This window comes from Chlamydomonas reinhardtii, chromosome 12 (assembly GCF_000002595.2).
Source record: "Chlamydomonas reinhardtii strain CC-503 cw92 mt+ chromosome 12, whole genome shotgun sequence".
Classification (NCBI taxonomy): Eukaryota; Viridiplantae; Chlorophyta; class Chlorophyceae; order Chlamydomonadales; family Chlamydomonadaceae; genus Chlamydomonas; species Chlamydomonas reinhardtii.
The window spans coordinates 3,662,461-3,683,323 of NC_057015.1; the positions used below are offsets into that span (position 1 = coordinate 3,662,461).

At 67.8% G+C, this 20,863-nt stretch overlaps 3 protein-coding genes across 4 annotated transcripts; all 3 read right to left on the reverse strand.

The window, feature by feature from the left end:
- Window positions 1–96: 96 nt before the first annotated feature.
- On the reverse strand, window positions 97–2,372 carry CHLRE_12g514300v5 (uncharacterized protein). The gene is made up of 4 exons (XM_001702953.2): window positions 2,036–2,372; window positions 1,502–1,726; window positions 1,009–1,149; window positions 97–746 (listed from the first exon to the last, which is right to left on the reverse strand). The coding sequence occupies exons 1-4, from the start codon at window positions 2,314–2,316 to the stop codon at window positions 533–535; spliced, it is 861 nt and encodes a 286-aa protein (XP_001703005.1). The 5' UTR covers window positions 2,317–2,372; the 3' UTR covers window positions 97–532.
- A 54-nt stretch (window positions 2,373–2,426) lies between these two features.
- Window positions 2,427–5,892, reverse strand: CHLRE_12g514350v5 (uncharacterized protein). The gene is made up of 8 exons (XM_001702954.3): window positions 5,703–5,892; window positions 5,049–5,325; window positions 4,622–4,872; window positions 4,343–4,424; window positions 3,990–4,075; window positions 3,637–3,741; window positions 3,308–3,415; window positions 2,427–2,987 (listed from the first exon to the last, which is right to left on the reverse strand). Exons 3-8 carry the CDS (start codon window positions 4,810–4,812, stop codon window positions 2,825–2,827), a joined length of 735 nt encoding a protein of 244 aa, XP_001703006.1. The 5' UTR covers window positions 4,813–4,872; window positions 5,049–5,325; window positions 5,703–5,892; the 3' UTR covers window positions 2,427–2,824.
- Window positions 5,893–5,955: 63 nt separating this feature from the next.
- Window positions 5,956–19,902, reverse strand: CHLRE_12g514400v5 (uncharacterized protein). Of its 2 annotated transcripts, XM_043068278.1 has the most exons (10): window positions 19,125–19,902; window positions 18,984–19,055; window positions 18,841–18,880; window positions 18,609–18,680; window positions 18,178–18,345; window positions 17,595–17,983; window positions 11,975–17,390; window positions 11,600–11,758; window positions 10,303–11,480; window positions 5,956–10,158 (listed from the first exon to the last, which is right to left on the reverse strand). In XM_043068278.1, the coding sequence occupies exons 1-10, from the start codon at window positions 19,239–19,241 to the stop codon at window positions 7,909–7,911; spliced, it is 9,861 nt and encodes a 3,286-aa protein (XP_042918374.1). In that variant the 5' UTR covers window positions 19,242–19,902; the 3' UTR covers window positions 5,956–7,908. The 2 variants fall into 2 exon arrangements, with proteins under 2 accessions (XP_042918374.1, XP_042918373.1); XM_043068279.1 differs by lacking the exon at window positions 11,600–11,758.
- Between the last annotated feature and the right edge of the window lie 961 nt (window positions 19,903–20,863).

The following is a 20,863-nucleotide window of genomic DNA, read 5'->3' on the forward strand; positions in this document are numbered from 1 at the left end:
TAGAGGCCCTGGCAAAGGCCTGTGGCGCGCAAGTCAAGGGGGCCCTTTAAAAAACCTCAGGCAGGAGGACTGTTCATACCTTGCTTAGGTTCTGAGGAATGTCTTAAATTACATTGTTAAATGTAGATGCAAACAGCACCCCTGCGCGAGTTTCCCTCTGCTGGTGCTCGCACCTCGGCACCAAGGCTTCTGAGGTTGCCTTAACCTTCGCGAACTTCAGGTAGATTAGCTTTCACTTCTGAAGAAGAAGCATGTAAGTTGCAGCTGGCTCGGCTTGTGGTACAACGGTCGCAACGGTTGCCCTCGTGACAAAAGAAGGCCATCTCTGTCAGTGTATTTAACGATCAGCAATTGTCATAAGGCATGACGCTCAATGCGCGACAGGGCCACGCAAGCACGTCCGGTCATAATTGAATGTCCTAGCCTGCCATTATACACTAAATGCCGGCCAGCATCCGCCCTTCTTCGTCATCACGCTACCCAAAGCAGCAGGGCGCGGTACATTCTGCCTCGCGCGACCAACAGGGAGTCCTCAGTCCTCCTTCTCTGCGGCCTTGTCGCCCTTCCGCGCAATCTCCACAATCTTGTAGAACCATATCAGCTGCAGGACGTACACGAAGACCATGAGCGCCCAGCAGGGGTAGCAGATGGCGGGAGTCAGCCACTGCGGCGCCACGGTGAAGCTGGGCCAAAGGATGGAGTAGGGCCCAGCCAGCACGCGGCACACAAGGAAGCTGAGCGCGAACCTGTCGGACAGGCCGTGGAGCAGTGTCAGGTTGATCGAGGCTACCGGTATGTGCATTTGAAAGAGCACGTGATTCCTGGTATGTGGTAGGCGCCGAAGGCAGCCGCCACCACAGGTAAACCCCAGCCAACCGCGTCACCCTACGGCCGGTCACTTGCATCCAACATCCACATCGGACACGCTATCCCATCGCCTGTGCCCACGCCCTGAGCCCATGGGCATCCCCCATACACGCCCCCCACCCAAACCTCACGAGCACTCACAGGTTGAACATGGCCCACTTGACTGGCTCCAGCGCCTTGACGCCGCTGGCGTGCAGCGCCTTGGCGGTGTGCAGGATGGGGTTGGAGATGTCGAACAGCGCCTGCCACATGACCGACATGCGCTTCAGGTTGGTGGTGTACCTGCACGTAAGTGGAGGAGGCGGGGGACCGACGACAACGACGTGTCAACTGGAGAAAGAGAGTTTTGGTTCAGCAAAGGCCTGCTGCTCCCATTACTTGGACGCCTGGAGTTCAGGTCGGGGCGTGGGGCCCGGTTCCCCAACATCAAGTTAGCCGCATTCGGCAAACCCCACGCCCATGGACCACCACACCCTGCCCGAGCACCCGCAGCGTTCAGAGGACGTCCTCAACGTGCACAGCTACAAGCCTAACGAAGCAGCTACGTCACGGCAAAGTCTGGGCGCCAGCGCGCCGCCGGAATGCGCACCGCCAGATGCGCAGGGCCCTGCGCGCTACCCCCGGCCGCACTCACGCCAGGATGGTAAGGGTCATGGTGGCCAGGTGGTGTGCGACCATGTCCAGCTTCAGCTTGGTGCCGCAGCCCAGCACGGTGCCTGCCAGCTCGTACAGGTAGTAGGCAAAGGACAGGACCATGTACCAGCGCTGGCTGAGCATGACCGGGTGGTTGGGCCAGTGGCCGAAGCAGTCCCACGTGCTCCACGGGGTGCAGCCGCCGTTCTGGAACACCGTCACCCACCTGCGGCGGCATGGGTGAATTGTGACATTGCTGATAAGAACGGGGGCATGTCGGGGAGGTGCTGACACCGTATCACGTGCACGCTGCCACCCGAGACGCGGCTCCCCTCACGGCCTCGATCAAGGGCGCAACGGCGGAGGCGAACGGGCCGACCCACACAGCTAGCAGTGCCCTTCGAGGTGCAGACTGCATGCATGCGTCGTTGCAGGTCAAGAGGGTGCTTATGACACCACGTTAACCTCCCACGCATCAGGGCTCGAACTGCGTGTGCGGTGGTGTGCACGCGCGGACTCGCGTCAACGCACGTACCATGCAAACCCGGTGAGCCCGCCCGCGAAGGCCGCAATCCACATGTTATCCAGGATAGCGAACGCCGCTTTTCCCTGGCCGGGGCCCTTGATGCGCTCGAGGTACGCCCGGAATCCAGGGATGACAGCCCGCTCGAAGATAATGCGCACGATAAGGATTGCGATGGCTATCCATATTGTGACCACAAAGTCTTCCAGGCTCGGGGTGGAGTGGGGCTGGAGAATGTTTGGTGCGATGAAATCGTGCAAAACGCGCTTGAGGAGTGGATGCATTGTTGCCATTCTTGCTCGGTGTTTGCAGGTATTATGGCCAGGCGCTTTTCCAGCTACCAAAGACGTGCATCGCAAACTTGCATGCGGCCTCTGTGGCAGGCACGCTCCCCGGCCCCCGGGCATTCGACTCCAGATCGCGCCTGGATCTGACGTCAGCGACACACTTGGGCTGTTACCCCTTGTGGCCTCGCTTTCTCGGGCCAGCGCCATCTTCGTGAGTCGTGACAGAGTAACCAACTGGGCGCGCTTGCAATGCGCAAGGCCCTGGTCGACCCTGCAACTGTCAAGCTTCACACCTCACGTCGCAGGACCACCTGACATTGAACACGCAGTCCCTTTGCAACCGCCTGTCGCCTCATTCCGCTAGGCCGCCTCGCATTCAGTCCTACTCCCAAGAACTGTAAACGTGCCCGCGCTACCGATTGACAACTGGCAACCCGCCCGGGCCGCTCCATCACCCAATATCCTTTTGCAGACGTGTCCGGTATGCCTCGTCCCAAACAGCACAGCCCCAAGATTACTGCGCGCCCACGAGGCCCGCCGCCTTGGCCTTGACGCTGTCGGCAGTGGCCGCCAGGTTCTCCCGCATGCCGTCTGCGGCGTCCACCGCCTTGGCCACCGCCGGGTAACGACTGACCTGGTCCACGCCGCCCTGTACACTGCTGTAGCCGGCGCTGAACCTGGGCGGGGTTTGGTGGCAGCGGCAGTGAGGCAGAGGGGGAGAGGCAGAAGTGAAGAGAGGGAGAGGCAGAGGTAGATAGCGGGGAGGGTGGGCAGCAGGGTGAGATGCAGGCGCCGGAGATGCGATGCAAGTGGCAGTATTCAGACGGGCATGCGGCACGCGTGTGCGGTCGGGCTGCAGCCTCCTTACATGGAGGGCACGCGCAACGGCACTTGGGTAGTTGGGTAAACGCCCGCCGACCCCGCCACGCCCGCCGCTCACGCACCCCACGCACGCACGCACGCGCTTACACCCACGCACGCACGCCCACGCACGCACCACTCGTACAGCTTGTAGATGAGCGGCTCCATGATGACGCCGGTGGTGCCCGCGCCCCAGCCCGCCAGCCAGCGCAGCAGCACGGGCGGCGTGGGAATGTTGGCAAAGCTGTGTGGGGCAGTGGGGTAGTGCGTGCGGCACTTGGTGGTGGTGAAGTGTGCCGGAGGACGGCGCCCGCCCCCAGGCCAGCCGTCACACCAACTACACCCGCCCCCAACCCCTTAGGTGGGCTTGTTTGGTGTTCTAACTTCTGACCCGCACTTTGTCATCCATCCAACCCGCCCCCGCCCTCCGCCCCACGCCTCAAGCCCTCCGTCCTCCTGCCTCACCGCTCCTTGAGCAGCGACACCTTGTCGTTCCATGACTTGACGCGCACCGTGACGGTGCCGTCCACCGGCACGGAGGAGGGCAGGAACCAGGTGACCGGGGCCCACCTGGCGCGGCAGAGGTCGGCAGTGGCAGCAGCAGCAACAGCAACAGCAGCATCAGCAGCAGCAGCAGCAGCAGCAGCAACACCGGTCAGCAGCAACAGCAGTGCCGCTGGTCAGGCAAGCCCAGGAGGGTCCCGGGGTGCTACAAAGCAAGCCGTGACCTTGCCTCCACCCGCGTTGCCACGCTGCCGCAAACCCACCCACTCCCCAAGCAGCTGCTGCCCTCTACCCGCACTGCCGCACACACCCACCAGTACTTGCGCGGCACCACCCGCAGTGTGCCGTCCACCTCCACCTCCGCCTCGCGGCCCGTGTTGTCCATGCACACGCGCACCAGCTGCAGGTGGCAAGGCAAGGGGCCAGAAACAGCGACAGACGCCGCCAGGTCAGGGCCAGGCACTGCAAAGGGTCTGGCGTTCCTTTCCCGCACCACCGACACCACCATCACACGTAGCCTCGCATGGAACCGGATGCCGACCCCTCCACCTGTCCAGGCACGCGTGTTGCCGGAGCAGCCTGCCTTGCGCGCAGCTTCCAGCAAGCATGCATGGCGCCCGGCCCCGCCCCCACCCCAAGCCCCACATCCCTCTCCTTCCTGCCGCACCTTGGGCTCGAACTCGGTGTAGGCCAGCGGCGCCAGCAGCTTGGCAACCGCCCGCACCCGGTCACGGCCGCCCGAGATGTACCTGGCGACAGCGGCCAAAGGCGTGTGCGTTGAGTGGAGTGTTGGGGAATGCGGTGAGGCGGCGCGCGGGTCAGCCCTGTTTTGATCATTCTGTGCTCAACAAACCCTTGGCCCCCTCCCACACACACGCCCTTCCGCCACAACGCTTGCTCCAGCAGCACCCCTGCCAGCAGCCCCCACGCCGCTGCGCACACACACATGAAAGGGGAGTCGTAGACGCAGTCCTCGTCCAGCGGCCGCGTGGCGCCGTCGATGGCGGCCCAGTCGCCCGCGGCCTTGTAGCTGCTGAAGGTCTGGACCAGCCGTGCGATCTCGGGCTGCACGTCCGTGGGCACCTTGGCCACAGACGTCCTGGCAGCGGCGGCGCCGTCGCTCGTTGCGGTGGCCATGGTGGCCGCGGGTCGAGGCGGACTGGAGTGTTCCGAACGGCTGGAAGAGGACGAGGTCAGCTACGATTGAGAGTGTGTTGCGTTTGTGTACGCAGCAGTGAGTGGAGTTTTACTTCAGTGATGGAAAAAGTGGAAGGCGAGCTTGACCGGAAAGCCGGCCCGCGGATGGGTCCGCGTCATTGGGACCTCGGGCGGGAAAGGCGTCCTCAGCAGTGCGCTGTCCAGCCCACACCAACCTGCGCAGCCGACTCCTCCCGGCTTGGCGGCGGCTCCTCCACGTCGAGTTGGCCGCCGTGGTCCCTGGCCCCTTGCGCTGCTGCTGCTGCTGTCCCGCTGCCGCCGCTGCTGCTGCCGCTATTGCTGCTGCTGCCGCGTCGCCGCTGCTGCGCGCTCGTGTTCGCTGGACCCCCCGCTGCTGCTGCTGCTGCTGCTGCTGCTGCTGCAGCTGATGTGGTTTGCGATGGTTCCGCGGTCCTGTCGCTGGACCCGATAGCCTCGCTGGTCCTGCTGTTGCTGCGGGTGGTGGTGGTGGTGGTGGTGTTGCTGGTGAGCACGGCCGCTTCCAGATAGCTCTCCATGAGCAGTCGGGCGGCCAGGTGGCGGGCCATGCGGGTGTGCAGCGGGTGGGATGGACTCGCCCAGAGGCCGCACTATGGCTGGGAGCCGCCAGAGCCCGAGCCGGGGGGGTAGGCGGGCGGGCAGAGGGACCCGTGGGGCGCCTGGGCTGGCCTGGATGAACACCATCTCCACGGTGATGCCTAGCCAGGGCCAGGGCTAGGACCAGAGGACCAGACCCAGATCTAACGCATGGCGCGCAGATCAGCACAGGTCAGCACAACAACGCGCAGTGCTGCGAGTGCGGCGTGCCTCTGTAGGCGCCCCACCCCGACCTGCTGTCCTGGTGCCGTGTGTTGGTGTGCGGTTGGGTTGCACGCCCGGACATGCGACGGCGTTGGTGGGCATCGAATTGTGCTGGCGTAGTCGGTATTGGAGAATGCAGCTGCTGAATGCCGGCGGAGCGCGCTGTGGCTAGAGACACGCCATGGCCCGGCTAGCAGATCGGAGGCCGGCTGTAGATAGGTGCTGGCCACGACGTGTGTGCAGCACTGTAACGCTAAGTTGGGTCGGTGCAGTGGCAGCGTTGCGAGGTGCTGGTTACACAACCCACCGCTCATGGGGTCATGGTCACAGACGCACGGGCCTGCTGGTGCATGCATCCCACAGAGTCTCTTGTCTCTTCCTGGCACGGCAATGCCGTGGGAGTGTGGAACACACTTCGTCTTGCACGCCCCGTTCATGGGGGCATTCAGCAGGGGAATCTACTCACGGTCCTTCCAGGTACTCACGGTACTCCTGGTCCTTCTCCTTGGTAAGGACCACGATGCATCGATGGCCGCTGCGCACAATTGTACTGAATGCAACGTGCGCAGCTAACAGTGCTCTCCCTCATGCCCACATAACTATGTCCGCGTCTCACTACCTTCTCCTGCATCAATGCTACGGCGCTTTATTGGCCCCAACCTCCATGCATATTCTCGATAGCGCGCCATCAGATGCAGACAAGTGCTCTACCGCTAGGCAAGCTCTCGTTTGTTGCGCAAACCTTTTGGTAATGCGCGAAGCAACATGTCCATGCCTGCCTAGCGCAAATTCGAAACACACGCGCCCTGACACGGACCACAAGACACCCACACACGCACATCTGGACGCCGTCACTCACGCTCTTGCACTTGCTCTCGCTCTCGCTCTCGCGCTCATGCATTCTGTACGGTTGCAACCTCTCGTCACGCATTTGGAATGATACTAAGGCAGGGCTTGGCGAGCCGATGCATGACCCGGTGCTTCACATCATCGGCTGGACAAAATTGTGTGAGATACCGTCCACTGTGCCTTACGCACTCCTAGCCAAGCGCCACGTGTGCGCAAACCCGTTCTCACTCCAACGGCCGCCTACAGTGCTGTCAGGCCAAAACCGGTAGTAGCAGTATTGCAGAGACCTCCTCACGGACCCATCCCTCGGGGCCTTGCTACTGACCTAGTTATTATTGATGCCCGCCTGAGCCACACCCAAATGGTGCACCTCCGACTCGATGCCGGCTCCTTTCCCCGTCTCTCTGTCTGCCTGTCAACACCTCGCGAGTCGAACGCCATGCGCCTTACCCGGGCCACAATTCTAATGGCTTGCAGGTGAGACCGCTTGCCCAACCGCGCCTACAAAATTAAACTGCCAAGGCGACGGGTCCCGCCCTCCCATCATCGCCATTCACTGCCTCTGCCACTCTGCTGGCCGAGTGGCATGAGGTTGTGACATATGTGTGGCCGTGTGCGAGTATATTCACCAAGGCGAACACACGCAGCGGTGCCACTCGCAGTCGCGCGCATCGTCGTCCTTTCCCTCCACTCATCTCCCTCGTGTCCTCTCCGCACCCCTCTTATCGCATCGCATGGAACTGCGTCGCGTCCCCTCAAAAGGCTCAAAGGCACTTTGCCTTAATACTGCAAATATTGGCATAAGATCTCTCAACACAATAGCAGGTACATACAGGTTGCACCAGGGGCACAAGTAGTGGCTGGATAGCCTTTTGACGTACATTCCAGCATTACTAATGCAAATGCAATACCCATGCACCAGACACATACTCTCTTTGTTGCAATCTCCTTGCACGCATCACTCAATTGCGTGCATCGAAACAGCTGGCGGCCCTCATGCAAGATGCATAGAAGCATATCTCAAGCCGCATGAACGCGGCAAACGCTTCGTGCGCAACAGCCGCCTGCTGTCTCGGGGCAACCCCTCACACGCGCCACATGCGCACGTTTGCGTCATGCGCTGCAACCACCTCGTTCGTTGGCTACAACACGCCCCATATCCGCACTCGCAAACCAGCGAATGGTGCTGGCGAACCCCGCTTTCCGCAGGGTCGCACGCCGCAGCTGATTGCTATCACTGCCCAGAACCGCTGACCCCAGGACAAAATCTGCAATCTTCCGTGTGCCAACGCCTTGTAATTTGGCACAATACGAAACGCGTAGCTAAGCACAAGCAAGCCCGCGCATACCCAACAATGGCAATCAACGAGATACAAAGCTGCGCGACTAGCCGTCCTGCAGCATGGGCTCATTGCCATCCTGGCCCTGGCCCTCCACATGGACCGGCTGCTGCTGAGACACGGCGGCGGCAGCGGCGGCAGCGGCGGCGACAACCGCCGCACCGCCGCTTGTGCCAGCGACAGCAGGAGCAGCGGCTGCGGCTGCAGCAACCGCTGCCAGCGCCATCCCCTGGCCTGCATTGGCTGCGCCAGTGCCCGCCTGCTGCTGCTGCTGCTGCTGCTGCTGCTGCTGTTGCTGCGGCTGCGGCTGCGGCTGCTGCGGCTGGAGCGGCAGGGGCGTGCGCATGCTTGTGCCCTCCTGAGGTCCGCCGCCTCCGCCTCCACCGTAGTGGTGATGGGCGTGGGTGAAGTGGTGGTGGTGCAGGTGGCGGTGCATGTGGTCGGCCGCGGCACCGGAGGTGGGCGCGCCAGCGTCATAGGGCGATGGCCCGGCTGCGCCGCCACTGGCACCGTCGTGCGCGCCACTGCCGTGGCCGCCACTGCCCGCGCCGTCGCCGTTGCCACCGTTGCTGCCCTGAGCCCCGCCACCGCGGTTGCCACCCGAGCCACCGCTGCCGCCTGAGCCAGCGCCGCCACCACCGCCGCCACCGCCGCCGCCGCCGCCGCCGCGAGGTTGCTGCTGCAGCGACAGCGGCGTGCGGAAGTAGGCATACGGAGCGCCGCCCGGAAGGTTGGTTGATGCGCCGTTGCCATTACTGCCGTGACCGTTATTGCCGTTGCTGCCATGGCCGTGGCTGCCGTTGGCATTGCTGCCTTGGCCGTTGCCGTGGCTGCCGCCGTGGCCGTGGCTGCCGCCATTGCCCTGACTACCATTGCCGTTGCCGCCCTCGCCGCTGCGGCTGCCACCGGCACCGCCAGCAGCACCGCCCTCATTCGACCCAACGCCTGACCGGGGGCCGGTGCCGCTGTTGTTATTGCCGGAGCCGTCGTTGCCGCCCTGCTTGCTGCTGGCCTGCTCAAGGACGTAGCCAAGGTGCGACGGCAGGGAGCCGGAGGTGCGCTGGGCGGCGCCGCCACCGGCACCGCCAGCGGCGGCGGCCGCCGCCGCGGCGCCATGCGGATGCTGCTGGTTGGATGGCGGCGCGGCGAAGCGGCCGCGACCCGACTGCGCCTGTCCGGAGCCAGCGCCGGCGCTGCCGCCGGAGCGGTTGTTGCCGTCACAGGCATCCGCGGCGTGGCCGGCTGCGCCGCCCGCGCCCGCCTCCGCAACAGCGGCGGCACCGCCGGCATTGGTGCGCTGCACCTTGTGCGGCGGCTGTGCAGCACCACGGCTGTCGTCACCGCCGCCGGTCTCTGAGGGACTGCTGGTGCCGGTGCCGGCGCCGTCCGCCTGCAGCGCGCCCGCCCGCTGCTGCATGGCACCGGCCGCGCCCGCAGCAGCGGGCGTCAGCGGCGCACCCGCCGCAGGGGCGCCGGCGGCGGCAGCAGTTCCACCGCCAGCCGGGCCGGCGTCGTACCGGACGCGCTTATGGCCGGCCGTACCGCCACCACCACCTGCCGCGCCGCCTCCGGCACCGGCACCCGCGCCTGCAACGCCAGTGCTGCCTCCGCCTCCACATCCGCCAGGCTGGGCTGCCATGATGGACGCGTGGCCCGGCCCGGGCTCGGGCTGAGCCACGGAGAACGACCGCGCGCCGCCGGCGCCCATCATGCCGGCGCCAGGCATCTGCATGCCCTGGACGTTCAGGCCGGGGTCACCGGCGCCCAGCATGCCCATGCCATCCGACGGCGCCAGCGCCTGGCCCATGGGACCGTCCGCCGGCGCACTGCCGGGCTCATTTGAGCCCTCGTCAGAGGCGTTCATCGAGCCGTCGTACGCGTCATTGCTGGTGCCGCTCTTGTTGCCGCCAGTGCTGCCGCCGCCGCTGCCGCCACTGCCGCCGCCGCTGCTGGGCGTGGCGTCCTTGGGCGGCCGCTGTGCCGCAGCCTTGGCGGCGGCGCCGCCCGTGCCCTGGCCGGAGGCGCCGCCGGCGCCGCCACCGTGACCGGCGGCCGCCGCCAGCTTGCCGTTGGGCCCCGTCATCAGGTCATGGCGGGCGTGCTTGGCGGGAGGCAGCGCCATGCCACCGCCGCCATCAGCCGCCGCATTGGCGGCGGCCGCCGCATTGGCGGCGGCAGCGCCACCACCGGCGCCGCCGCCAGATTGGCCGGCGGTGCCGACCTCACCTGCAGCCCCGCAGCCGCGCGCGGCGCCGGCGCTGCCCTGCTCCTCGCGCCCACTGCTAGTTGCCGTGTCCTGGCGGTAGACGGCAACCAGACGGGTCCGGGGAGCGGCGGTTAGAGCTAGGAGCAGCGCGGTGCACCGTGCCTCCGCGCAAGCAATGGCGCTCCTAGACCTAGACCGAATGGCAGCAACCTCTTTCGACCACGCAGCACGCACCTGTTGCTCCACCGCGCCTCCACCCTGGGGAGACCCCTCCTTGTACTCGCGAGACGGCCGGGGGCCATAGTTCGCCTCCTCTCCACCGCTCTTGTCGCCGCAGTGGAAGCCACTGCTGCTCGCACCGCTGCCCACGCTGCGCGTGGGGCTGTGGCCGCGGTGGTGGCGCCGGCGGCCGTTGCGCTGCCGGCCGCTGCGCTGGACACCTTGGCCGCTGCCGCCGCCGCCGCCGCCCGCAGCACCGCCGGCACCCGCGCCTGCGGCCACGAGCGCACCGTACAGCTCATTCAGGCTGCGCTTGCTGGTGCCGCCATTGCCGCCGGCTGCAGCGGCTGCCGCCGCAGCGGCAGCGAGCTTCTCGCCGCTCATGCTGGGCCCGCTGCCGAGGCCGCGCGCAACACCGCCGCTGCCGTCCACGCCGCCAAGGCTGGCCAACGGCCGCGGCGGCTTGAAGCCAACCGCGCCGTCGCCGCTGCCGCGGCGGGGGTTGCCGCCGCTGAGGCGTGGGTCCGACGGGGCGCCCGCTGCCTGCTGGTGCTGCTGGTGCGAGTGCTGCTGGTGGTGGCTGCGCGTCGGCGCCGGCATCAGGCCGTGCACACCGCCGCCGCTGCCAATCGTGCCGGCAGACGGCCGCGGGCTTTGCTCCGCGCCGCCGCCGCCACCGGCCGCCGCCGCCGCGCCCAGCGCGCCGCCGGAGGCGGTCCCATTGCCACCGCCGCCGCCGCTTGCAAAGGTTGGGAGGCTGAGGCCCATGGGCCCAAGGCTCAGGGCACCCAGCGCGCTGCGGCTGCCCATGTTGGCTGCCATGTTGAATCCCAGTCCCAGGCCTGAGGCCAGGCCCAGGCTTTGCAAGTAGGAGGCCGCCGCCTGAGCCTGGCCCGACGCCGCCAGCTGCTGCTGCAGGTGGTGCTGTTGGATGAGCAGCGGATGCGGCGGGAAGCCGAGCAGCGCCGCCGCAGCAGCGGCGGAAGACGGCGGCGGCGGAGCCGCCGCGCTGCCGCCGCTGGTGGCGCTGCCGGGCGCCGCGGCTGCGGCCGCGGCTGCGCTGGAGGTGCGCAAAAGTGGCTGCAGGCCGTACATGGTGGCGGCGTTCTGCCACTGCGCCATCAGCGCCGCCGCCGCCAGGTCAGACGAGGGCAGGCCGTCGCGCGCGCTGGCCAGCTGTGCAGCAGGCGGGCCTGTGCGGATACAAAAAGGAATGGCCGAGTGAGTGCATTGTGCATGTGCGGATGTGCCCAGGGAAGGGGAGCGCAAAGCGTATCAGGGAAGCCACATGGGAGGGCAGAGGCCTACGCACCGAGGAGCCGAGAAGGCCCAGCACCTCGCATGACATCTAACACATCGGCCGTTAGACGGCTGGTGGTGCTGCTGCCGCCGCCGCCGCCGCCGCTGCTAAAAAGCGCCGCCAGGTCTGGTCGGCGTGGGTCGGTGGGAGGGGCGTCTACGGCGCCACCGCCTGTGTATCCCGAATAATAGAGAACATCCAAGTTGACCCCACCAGCACCAACAGCAACAACAGCATGGCCCGCAGCAGTAGCAGGAAAGAAGCCGTGCGCGCCGTACAGCAGGCAAGCCCAAGCTCGGGCCCCGTCACACACAGCCCCGGCCACCAGCCCAAGCCCTATCAGCCCGAGCCCCCTCCGACAACATACACACACGCACAGTCGCTCACCACTGGTTCCGGGCGGGTGCAGCACCGCCGCCAGCGGCCCTGCCAGCGAGCTGGCGTACTGCAGCGCCCTCGCCACCTCTTCCAGCCGTGCCACGTGCTCCGACTCCACTGGCCGCTCGCCGGTGAGGTACGGCAGCAGCGCCGTCAGCGCACCTGGGCCCAGCGCCATCAGCGGCGGCGGCGCCGTCGCGCTGCTGCCGCCGCCGCTACTGGTGGGGTCGGCGGCGGCCGCCGCCAGGCTCAGGAAGCCGTTGGAGCGTCCAGCGCCCGCGGCGGCGGAGCCGCCGCCGCGGTTGGTTGCGAGCAGCTGCTCTTGCTGCTGCTGTTGCTGCTGCTGCTCGTGGAGCGCGAGCAATGTGGCGGCGAGCTGCGTGCCCGCGCTGAGGCCAGCAAGGGTGGTCATGAGGCCGTGCGGGGGCGGCGCCATCGGCGCCAGGCTGCCGACGGCGGCGGCGCCGCCGTCCTGGCCAGCGGCGGCGGCCGCCGCCGCCTGCGCCTGTTGCTGCTGCACCACCTGCGCCTGCGCCTGTTGCAGTTGCTGTTGCTGCTGCGACAGCATCTGGTGTAGGAGCGCAAGGGTATCGCCGGGGACCGGAAGCGTTGACTGGCCGTTCGGCGGCGGCGACGCCACGCGGCCGGCGGCGCCTGCCGCCAGTGCCAGCGCGCTGCCGCCACGTTGGAGCAGGCGCGGGTCCGTCAGAGCCGCCGCGGGCGAATCGCCGCGCGCCTGCGACCCCATCATGCCCCCGCTTCCACCGGGGCTGCCGCGCTGCTTGTGCCGCAGCGCTACAGCCAAGTCTACCACCGCGCCACCACCGCTGCCGCCGCCGCTGCCCAGAAGCGCGCCCTCGGCGTCCGCCTCGGGGCTGCTGATGGGTTTGCTGCCGTCAGCCTGGCCGGCTTCGCCGTCGCGGCCCACGGTGGCGGCGGCGGCCTTGGCGGCGGCGGCCTCCACGCGCTCGTGCTGCGCGCGCTGCGCCGCGACCACGTACGGTGGCACGTGGCGGCCAATGCCGGAGGCTCCCGGCATAGCCTCACGAGCGGCGTAGGTGCCGGCGGGGACGCCGGAGCCCACACGCGAGCCGGAGCCCGCGCCAGAGCCGGAGCCACCGCGCTCGCCGCCGGATCCCGAGCCCTGTTGCTGTTGCTGCTGTTGCTGTTGCAGCTGCACTTGCTGCAGCTGTTGCTGGTGCGCGTTGCCGTGGGCGTGGGGATGCTGCAGCGCGTGAGGCCCTGCCGCCGCCTGCGTGCTGCCAACGCCGCCGGTGTTGGCCGCGCCGGCGGCAGTGCCGGCGGCGGGCGCAGCGCCGGAGCCGGAGCCCTCGCCCGCGCCATTACCGCTCGGGTTGCTGCCCTGACCTGCTCCTGAGCCTGATCCCGTAGCGCCGCCGCCGCCATCGGCGTTGCCGCTGCCGCTGCCACCTGCGCCGCGCCGTGTGCCGGCTGACACGCCGGTTGGCGGCGTCTCCTGTCGCAGTCCCGCCGCGTGCGCAGCCGCACGAGCAAGGCCGGTGGGACCGCTGCTCTGGTAGACGTCCGGCGGCCCGCCGGCGCCGCTGCCATCGCCGCTGCCACTGCCGGTGTTGGAGCCGCCGCCAGGCTGCCCAGCAGTGGGGCTCACTGCATTCAGCCCAGCTGCGCCGCCGCAAGCACCCTGCCCAACGGCATCCGCCCGCTCAGCGCTAGGCGCCTCGGGTGCGCCCTGGCGCGCAGCCACGTGCAGCAGCGAGCGCGGCAGCGGCGGAGGCAGCGCCAGCGCGACACCAGTCGCCTGTGCAACCCCGCCAGCAGCCTCGCCGGCCTGTCCTGAGCCTGCGCCGGAGCCTGCGTTCTGGTTTGACCCCTGCTGCATCTCGTTGCTGGCACCGGCGCCGTTGCCGTCGCTGCCGCCTGCGCCGGCTGCGGCTGCCGCAGCGGCGGCGGCGCGCTGCTTGGTCTGCTGCGCGCTGTGCCGGTGCGCCGCCATGGCTGTGGCGGCGCCGCCATTGGCGCCCTGCTGCTGCGTCGACGGCACCGAGCTGGGACCAGACGACGACAGCGGCACGCCGCCGCCGCCACTACCTCCACCGCTGCCGCCACCGCCGCCGCTACCGGCTGCGGTAGCGACAGCACCGGCCAGCTGTGCTGCGTACCCGCCGCTGCCGCCGTTACCGCCGGAGGGCGACAGTAAGCTGTAGTCACCGCGGATGTAGGTGTTCACGTCCGTCACACCATTACCTCCGGAGCCGCCCTCCTGTCCCTCGCCATCCGCGGCGCGCTCCGCCGCCGCCGCCCGCTCCGCCGCTGCCACGCGGCGCTCCGCCGCCTGGCTGCGGTGCGCCGCGCCCAGCTGCAGCCGCGCCAGCTGCGCCGTCGTGGCGGCGTCCTGCACGCCGCAGGCGCCAACGCCGCTGGTGGGCGCCAGCAGCGGCACCATGGCTGCCGGGTCGGGGCCTTGCAGCACCTCCTGCAGGCTGTTGAAGGCGGAGCCGGTGGTGCCGCTGAGGCCGCCGTTGTCGGGTCCGGACTGCTGCGGCATGAACTGCTGCGGCAGGTACTGCAGCTGCCCCAGCTGGTAGGCGCCATCGCCACTGGCCGCGGCGCCGTAGTCGTCCATCAGCCAGGCGGCACGGCTGCCGGCGCGGTGGCGGGCGCCGCCGCCGGGCTCGGCGGAGGCGTCCGTGTCCATGGCGCCGCTGGCCGCGGCTGTGGCGGCGGCGGCGGCGGCGGCAGAGCCGCGGCCGCCGCTGCTGCGGTGCCGGTGAGAGGAGTGCACGCCGTGGCGGTGCGCGGTGGCGCGGTGGCCCGCGCCCGCGACGGCGGCAGCAGCAACAGCCGCCGCCGCCGTCGCCTGCGGCTGCTGGCCTGTGTGCGCGCGGCCCTCACTGGTCGAGCTGCGGACGTGTGCCTCGAAGCGCACGCGCGCGCCGGTCGTGCCACCGCCGCCGGCGTGCGCCAGTTGCCCCTCCGCGCCGGCGCTAGGGCTGATGCCGTGGCCGCGCACCGCTAGCGGCAGCTGCCTTGGATCGGGGCTAACAGCGGGGGAGCCGTTATCACAGCCACTGGCACCAGACGACTTGTCCACCTGCTCCTGAGCTGCCGCCTCCTCAGCAGCAGCAGCAACAGCGGCAGCTGCGGCGGCGGCAGCGGCGCCAATGCGCGTCAGGCCGTTGCCTCCTGCTCCTCCGCCGCTACCGCTATGCATCTGGCGCTCCTCGCACCCGCCGCCGCTGCGAATGCTAGCCACGGACCGTGACCGCCGGTCCACTGGATTCCGGCTGCCGCGTTCCGGCTCGGCACTGGAGCCGATGCCGCGGGAGTGAGCGCCGCCGTACGTCCCGCCGTGGTTGGAGCCGTGGTGGGAGTGGTGGTGGTGGTGGTGGTGCGCGTGGTGGTGATGATGGTGATGGTGGCGGTGGGGGTCGCGCTCCCGCTCCCGGCCGCGCTCCTCGTCCTCCGTCAACACCTCCGCCTTGATGTAGGGCGCCTGAGCCTGAGCCTGAGCCTGAGCCTCCTGCTGAGCCTGCGCCTGCGCCTGCGCCTGCGCCGGCGCCTCCTGCTGACCCTGCGCCTCTGCCCGTGCCTGCGGCAGAGGCTGCGCACCGCCCGGTGCCGCCGACTGCGATCGCACGTGCCGAGGCTGCTGCTGCGGCTGCAGCCGGGGGTCCACCACCGCCCGCACCCGGGGGTCCAGCGACACCTCAAGCTGCTGCTGCGACGTGGCAGGCCGCAGCACCTGGAAAGCCGAGCTGGAGCCGCCGCCGCCGGGCAGTGTCACCGGCGACTGCGCCAGCTCGACCGACGGCCGAGAGGGCAGCTGCTCGACCAGCTGCAGCAGCTGCGGCTGCGGCTGCAGCAGGCCTTGCGGCAGGCCTTGCTGCTGCGCCGCCGTGGCCGCCACCACCGCCTGCAGCTGCGGGACGTCGGAGGTGTAAGCAGCCGCCAGACGACTGAGCACCTCACGACTCTGCAGCGCCGCTGCCGCCTGCGCCGCCGCGCCACCGCTGTCCCAAGCCGCCGGCAGGCTGAGTGTGCGGAGCAGCCCCGCTGCCGCCGAGCCCTCCCGCGCCATCGGCTGCGGTGCCAGGAGACCGAAGCCCGGCGCCGTTTGCCGCTGTTGCTGTTGCTGTTGCTGCTGCTGCAACTGCAGCTGCAGCTGCTGTTGCGACGCCCGCGCGACCGTCACCGCCACCTCCCACTCCATCCGTGGCGGCGAGGCGACCGGCGCCAGCAGCTGCGGAGGCTGCAGGTCGACACCCAGGCTCATGGCTGCGGCGCCGCCCAGACTGACGGACGGGCCGCCCAAGCTAGCCACGAGGCTGCTCGACGGCAGCCGGCCCAGGCCACCTGCCATGCTCACGCTAGCTACACCGCCGCTGCCGCCGCCTGCCGCAACCGCGGCGAAGCTAGCCGACATGTGCTGCGGGCTGTTGCCGGGGCCCGACACGGCGCCGCCCTGCTGCTGCGCGCTGCTGCCGGGGGTGGCGGTGACGGTGCCGCCGGTGCCGCCGGTGTGCTGGCCGGTGTGCGTGTCGTCGCGTGTGGCCGTTAGCTGCTGCTCCGCGTTCCCCGCGGCGCCGCCAGATGCAGCACCCAGCGAGAACGGCGCGGTCTGCTGCTGCTGCTGCTGCTGCTGCTGCTGCTGCTGCTGCTGCTGCTGCTGCTGCTGCTGCTGCTGCTGCTGCTGCTGCTGCCGCGATGAAACAGGCGGCGCGCTGTGCGGATGCGTGCCGGCGGCTCCGCCGCCGGTGCTGACGGAGCCGGCGAGCACGTGCATCAGCGACTGCTGCGGCACCGGCAGTGCCCAGGGCGGCGCTGATTGGTCCGAGGTGGTGGCGGCACTGCCGGAGCGCGCCGCCAACGACGGCGGAATGAGCTCGGCCAGCGGGTGGACCAGGAAGGGCAGGTAGCCGGCTGCAGCCTTCTCCTGGATGCGCTGTTGGATGGCCTCACCGGCGGCGCTGATGACCGCCGTGGCGGCGGCGGCGGCCGCAGCTGCGGCGGCCGCCGCAACCGCCTCCACCGTCTGCCGATCGGGGGCGCCGGCGGGAGCGGGCGCCGCATCGGGCACCTGCACCTGCGCCTGCGCCCACTGGGCCATGTTAATGGCGATGTTGCGCGCGATGGAGTCAGCGAGCGAGAAGCCACCATTGCTGGCGCCGGGGGCGCCTGCACCGGCACTGAGGCCAGCGCTTCCGGCTGGCGCTTGCTGCTGCTGCTGTTGTTGCGACTGTTGCTGCTGCGGTGACGCCTGCATCTGCATTGGCGCCTGCGCCGACAGCGTCGTGCCTGACGGTGTCGCCTGCTGCGGCTGTTGCTGTGGCTGCTGTCCGAGCGCCCCAACACCTACAGGCGGCAGTGCACCGCCAAGCAGTACCGGCGGCGGCGACGGCGCGGGCGGAAGCGCGAGCGCGCCAGCCGCCGCAGCCGCCAGCAGCTGTGAGGGCGTGTCACCGCCGAGCGTTGTGGGCAGCCCTAGCGAGCCTTGTACCGTGGAGAAGGGTGATGCCCGCGGCAGACTGCCAGACGGCGGCAGCACAGCCGCGGCCGCCGCAACTGCCATTGCGGCGGCAGTGGCGGGCGACAGGTCTGCAAGCCCAAGCGGCATGCTGCCCGCAACCCCACCTGCCCCACTGCCCACCTGTCCAGCTGCCGCAGCCGCTGCGAGCACCGGCAGCTGCACCGCCGCAGCGCCGGCCGCGCCGCGGAACGGCATCAGCCCCGGCGCCGTGAACGGCTGCAGCTGCAGTTGCTGCAGCTCCTGCAGTTGCTGCTGCATCACCGCCGACTGCTCCTGCTGTTGCTGCTGCAGCACCGGTAGCTGCGGCAGGCCCGCAGCCGCCGCCAGCGGCCCGAGGTCCCCGGCTGCAGCTGCCGCAGCCGCAGCCGCTGCTGCAGCCGCAGCCCCGTTGCGAGGTGGCTGTAGCAGCAGCCCCTGCAGGTCTGCGGCCAGCGGCACGTCGTCTGGGCTGCCCATCTGGTCGTGCTGGCCGTAGCCCGGCTCACCGTCCTCGGCGCCTCCTTCGGATCCTGTGTAGTTTGGAAGTACGTGAGAGCCGCCGGGGGGTTTGGTAAAATGCCCGCGGTCAGCATGATCGCGCGGTTTAGGGTTCGCATTACAGGAAGACGCAGGGGACACAGGAAGACTGGGTTCGTGTCAGCGCGCGACAACTCTTCTTTCCCCATTCTTTCCCTGGCTTTCTTGCCCCCGGGACGACGCTCACCCGCGTCATTGTCATCTTGCAGGTCACCATAGCCGCGCTCCTCCGACCCCGAGCGCGGATTCAGCTGCTGCTCTGCAGCCGCTGCAGCCGCAGCCGCGCGCTGTGCTGCGGTGACACTCTTGCGCTTTGGCCGTGGAGGGGGGACCTGGATCTCGGCGGCATCGCCGGCTGCGAAAACACAACAAAGAACGGAAATTTAGCTTGGGGGGGGGCGGGGGTCATTCGCGGTCACCCGGACACCGACGCGCGGTGTGTGTGTGGTATCGCCCGGACACCGGCGGAGAGACTCTTGTCCACATGATCGTTAAAACAGTGTGTTACCGCCTCTGGGAGTTATGCCGGGTAGGACTGGGACGACTAGCGAGCGGAACTTCGTAGGTGCTCTTCCAGCAATTCACGAGACCCTCTGTGTGACCCCGTCGGCCGCTCGCCTTTCTCAAGCTTGTTGAAGTACTTCTGGGCATGTGACCTGATCTGGACGGCGGTCTTGGTCCCGACATACTCTGCGGGCAAGCAAGCAAGCAAGCAAGCCGACAATCGACTCGCGATTCCGGTTGAGCGACCCTGGGAAGCCGGACAATTTATGCCCTTGACACGGAGACTGGCCTATAATCTGTTCGCTACTAAATGCGCCTTAAAGCAAGGCTAGCGCGCCAGGTATACCTTCAATTTTCCTCCAGGCGCGCCCATAGAGTTTCAGCGCCTGCGTGCAGGTTTGAGCGCGTAAGAGGTACTTCCAGGGCGGTGTCTTAATACATTTGCCATCCACGAGCCATAGATATCATCAGGGCCTGCCCGGGACTGACCTCCACGAAGCGCTGGTGCTCGTCATCGGTCCAACGCTCCCGCCGCTTCGATACCGTGTATTGCTTTCGAGTCTGTAAGCGAGAACCATCCTTTACATCAACACTAGGCTCGCGGGAACCCCTGAAGGCTGGTTGGGATACCTTTGAGGGAGGGGGCTCCGCTGCATTCTGCGCCGCTGGCACAGCCTCCTGCTTAAGCTGCGGAGGAGGTGATACTGAGCTTCCTGGACCCCCTGGTCCGTTGAATTGATGTGCCATTAAGGCGGATGCGCGAGGTTCGAGAGCATGGTGGTCCTAGCGATTCTGGGACCGCTGGGACCTAGTCGAGTTTGTTGTGCGTGTAGAAGTTCAAGATTACTGCCTTATTGCGACGTGTGTTAGATACGCGCTCTTGCAGCCAGCTTGCGCGGCGACGAATGCTGAGCGCTCGCTGGGAACCGAAGTGTACGGCAGCAATGGGCGCGCGCGCGACAACTCGGCAAATATTTCCCAAGCAAACCGCCATCGCGCAATATCCTCAAAGAATGCGGCGCTCAGCCGCTCCCTTCAGTATCCAGAACTCGCGCCACTCGCGCTCGCTGCCTTGGGGCATATAGTCAAGGGTTAAGTCGCGAACTTGTCCTCCCTGCGCCCTCCCCCCTTCCCACGCCAACCCCCGGAAAATCCCCGGGATACTTCTCACGCCCTGATTTCTCCGGCGCCCCTCCAAGCGCCAACACCCACTCCCTTCTGGACGTGCCACACGCTTTGCACGTTCCGGTTCTCAGCCGAGCGAGCGTGTCCTTAGGACGCCCCTGGACGCCGGAGTGGCGCAGCTTGGCGCGCGGTTATCTCGTCAAAGGTAACGTAGCAGTTGCGGTCGCTGCTCATGCTCACGCTTTTCTTTTTGCTTGTGCTAGCTCACTGGCCTCGGCTCTACAACGTCATGTTCGCTTGTGCGTGTTGCGTTTTTTCAAGCACGTCAATCCGGGGCCGCAGGCAAGCCCCGGAAGTACGCGGGAAATTGTGAGGCACACCCTGCCAAACCCCCCCTAAATAACAATCAGTAACATGTGCGCCCTCCTCCTGAGGGGGGAGGCGTCCTGCGTGCACACGACTAAGCACGTGCAGCAGTTCTCAGGGGATCCCCGGGTAGCTGTTGTGCCGGTGCCGGCACGGCACTTCTGTGGGGCGCAGGGGTGCTGACGGGGCGTAAGGCTGGTTCATGATGGCAGCAACCGCAGGGTTTGGCCTCCGCTTTCAAGTGGTCCTGGTCAGTCCTGGTCTGTCCTGGTGGGATCTGATGGGATCTGATGGGCTGACCCCTGAGGATTGATATGCTGAGGATGTACACACGGACTCACAGAGCGCCCCCCCCTGTCCCCCGGGTCCCCGCCTCCCCGGGCAGGCATTGACATGCGTTGCAAATCGTCACATTTCTCCGCGCTTGGATGGCGACGGAGTCAGCAGTCCGGCACAGGCCGCACAGGCCGCACCGCCGGCGGAGAGCTGGGGGCTATGATGCGGCCCAACTGAAGGGCCAAGTAGGACCTGCCCGGCTGCCCCTCTGGTGCACGCATGACGCCTCCCCCCTCGAGGCGGACGCACACATTACGCATTGCTATTTAGGGGGGGGGTTGGCAGGGTGTGGCTCACAGATTCCAGGGCCCGCCTGCGGCCCCGGCCGCTGCAAGGACACGCTCGCTCGGCTGGGAACCAGAGTGTGCAAAGCGTGTGGCACGTCCAGAAGGGGGTGGGTGTTGGCGCATGGAGGGGCGCCGGAGAAATCGGGGCGCGAGAAGTCTCCCGGGGATTTTCCGGGGGTTGGCGTGGGAAGGGGGGAGGGCGCAGGGAGGACAAGTTCGCGACTTAACCCTTGACTATATGCCCCAAGGCAGCGA

Bases quoted from the DNA above. Each gene is read 5' to 3' on its own strand.
- CHLRE_12g514300v5 (XM_001702953.2), bottom strand. From the start codon at position 2,316: ATGGCAACAATGCATCCACTCCTCAAGCGCGTTTTGCACGATTTCATC. The intron at 1,727-2,035 runs GTACGTGCGTTG...ATGCCGCCGCAG, and splicing joins GGGCTCACCGGGTTTGCATG to GTGGGTGACGGTGTTCCAGA. The intron at 747-1,008 runs GTGAGTGCTCGT...CCTGTCCGACAG, and splicing joins AAGTGGGCCATGTTCAACCT to GTTCGCGCTCAGCTTCCTTG.
- CHLRE_12g514350v5 (XM_001702954.3), bottom strand. From the start codon at position 4,812: ATGGCCACCGCAACGAGCGACGGCGCCGCCGCTGCCAGGACGTCTGTG. The intron at 4,425-4,621 runs GTGTGTGTGCGC...CGCTGTCGCCAG, and splicing joins GTCTACGACTCCCCTTTCAT to GTACATCTCGGGCGGCCGTG. The intron at 3,416-3,636 runs GTGAGGCAGGAG...TGCCCCACACAG, and splicing joins GTGTCGCTGCTCAAGGAGCG to CTTTGCCAACATTCCCACGC.
- CHLRE_12g514400v5 (XM_043068278.1), bottom strand. From the start codon at position 19,241: ATGGCACATCAATTCAACGGACCAGGGGGTCCAGGAAGCTCAGTATCA. The intron at 17,391-17,594 runs GTGGGCAGTGGG...ACGCCCTCACAG, and splicing joins CGGCTGCGGCAGCTGGACAG to CTGCTGGCGGCTGCGGCGGC. The intron at 11,759-11,974 runs GTGAGCGACTGT...CGGGATACACAG, and splicing joins GCACCCGCCCGGAACCAGTG to GCGGTGGCGCCGTAGACGCC.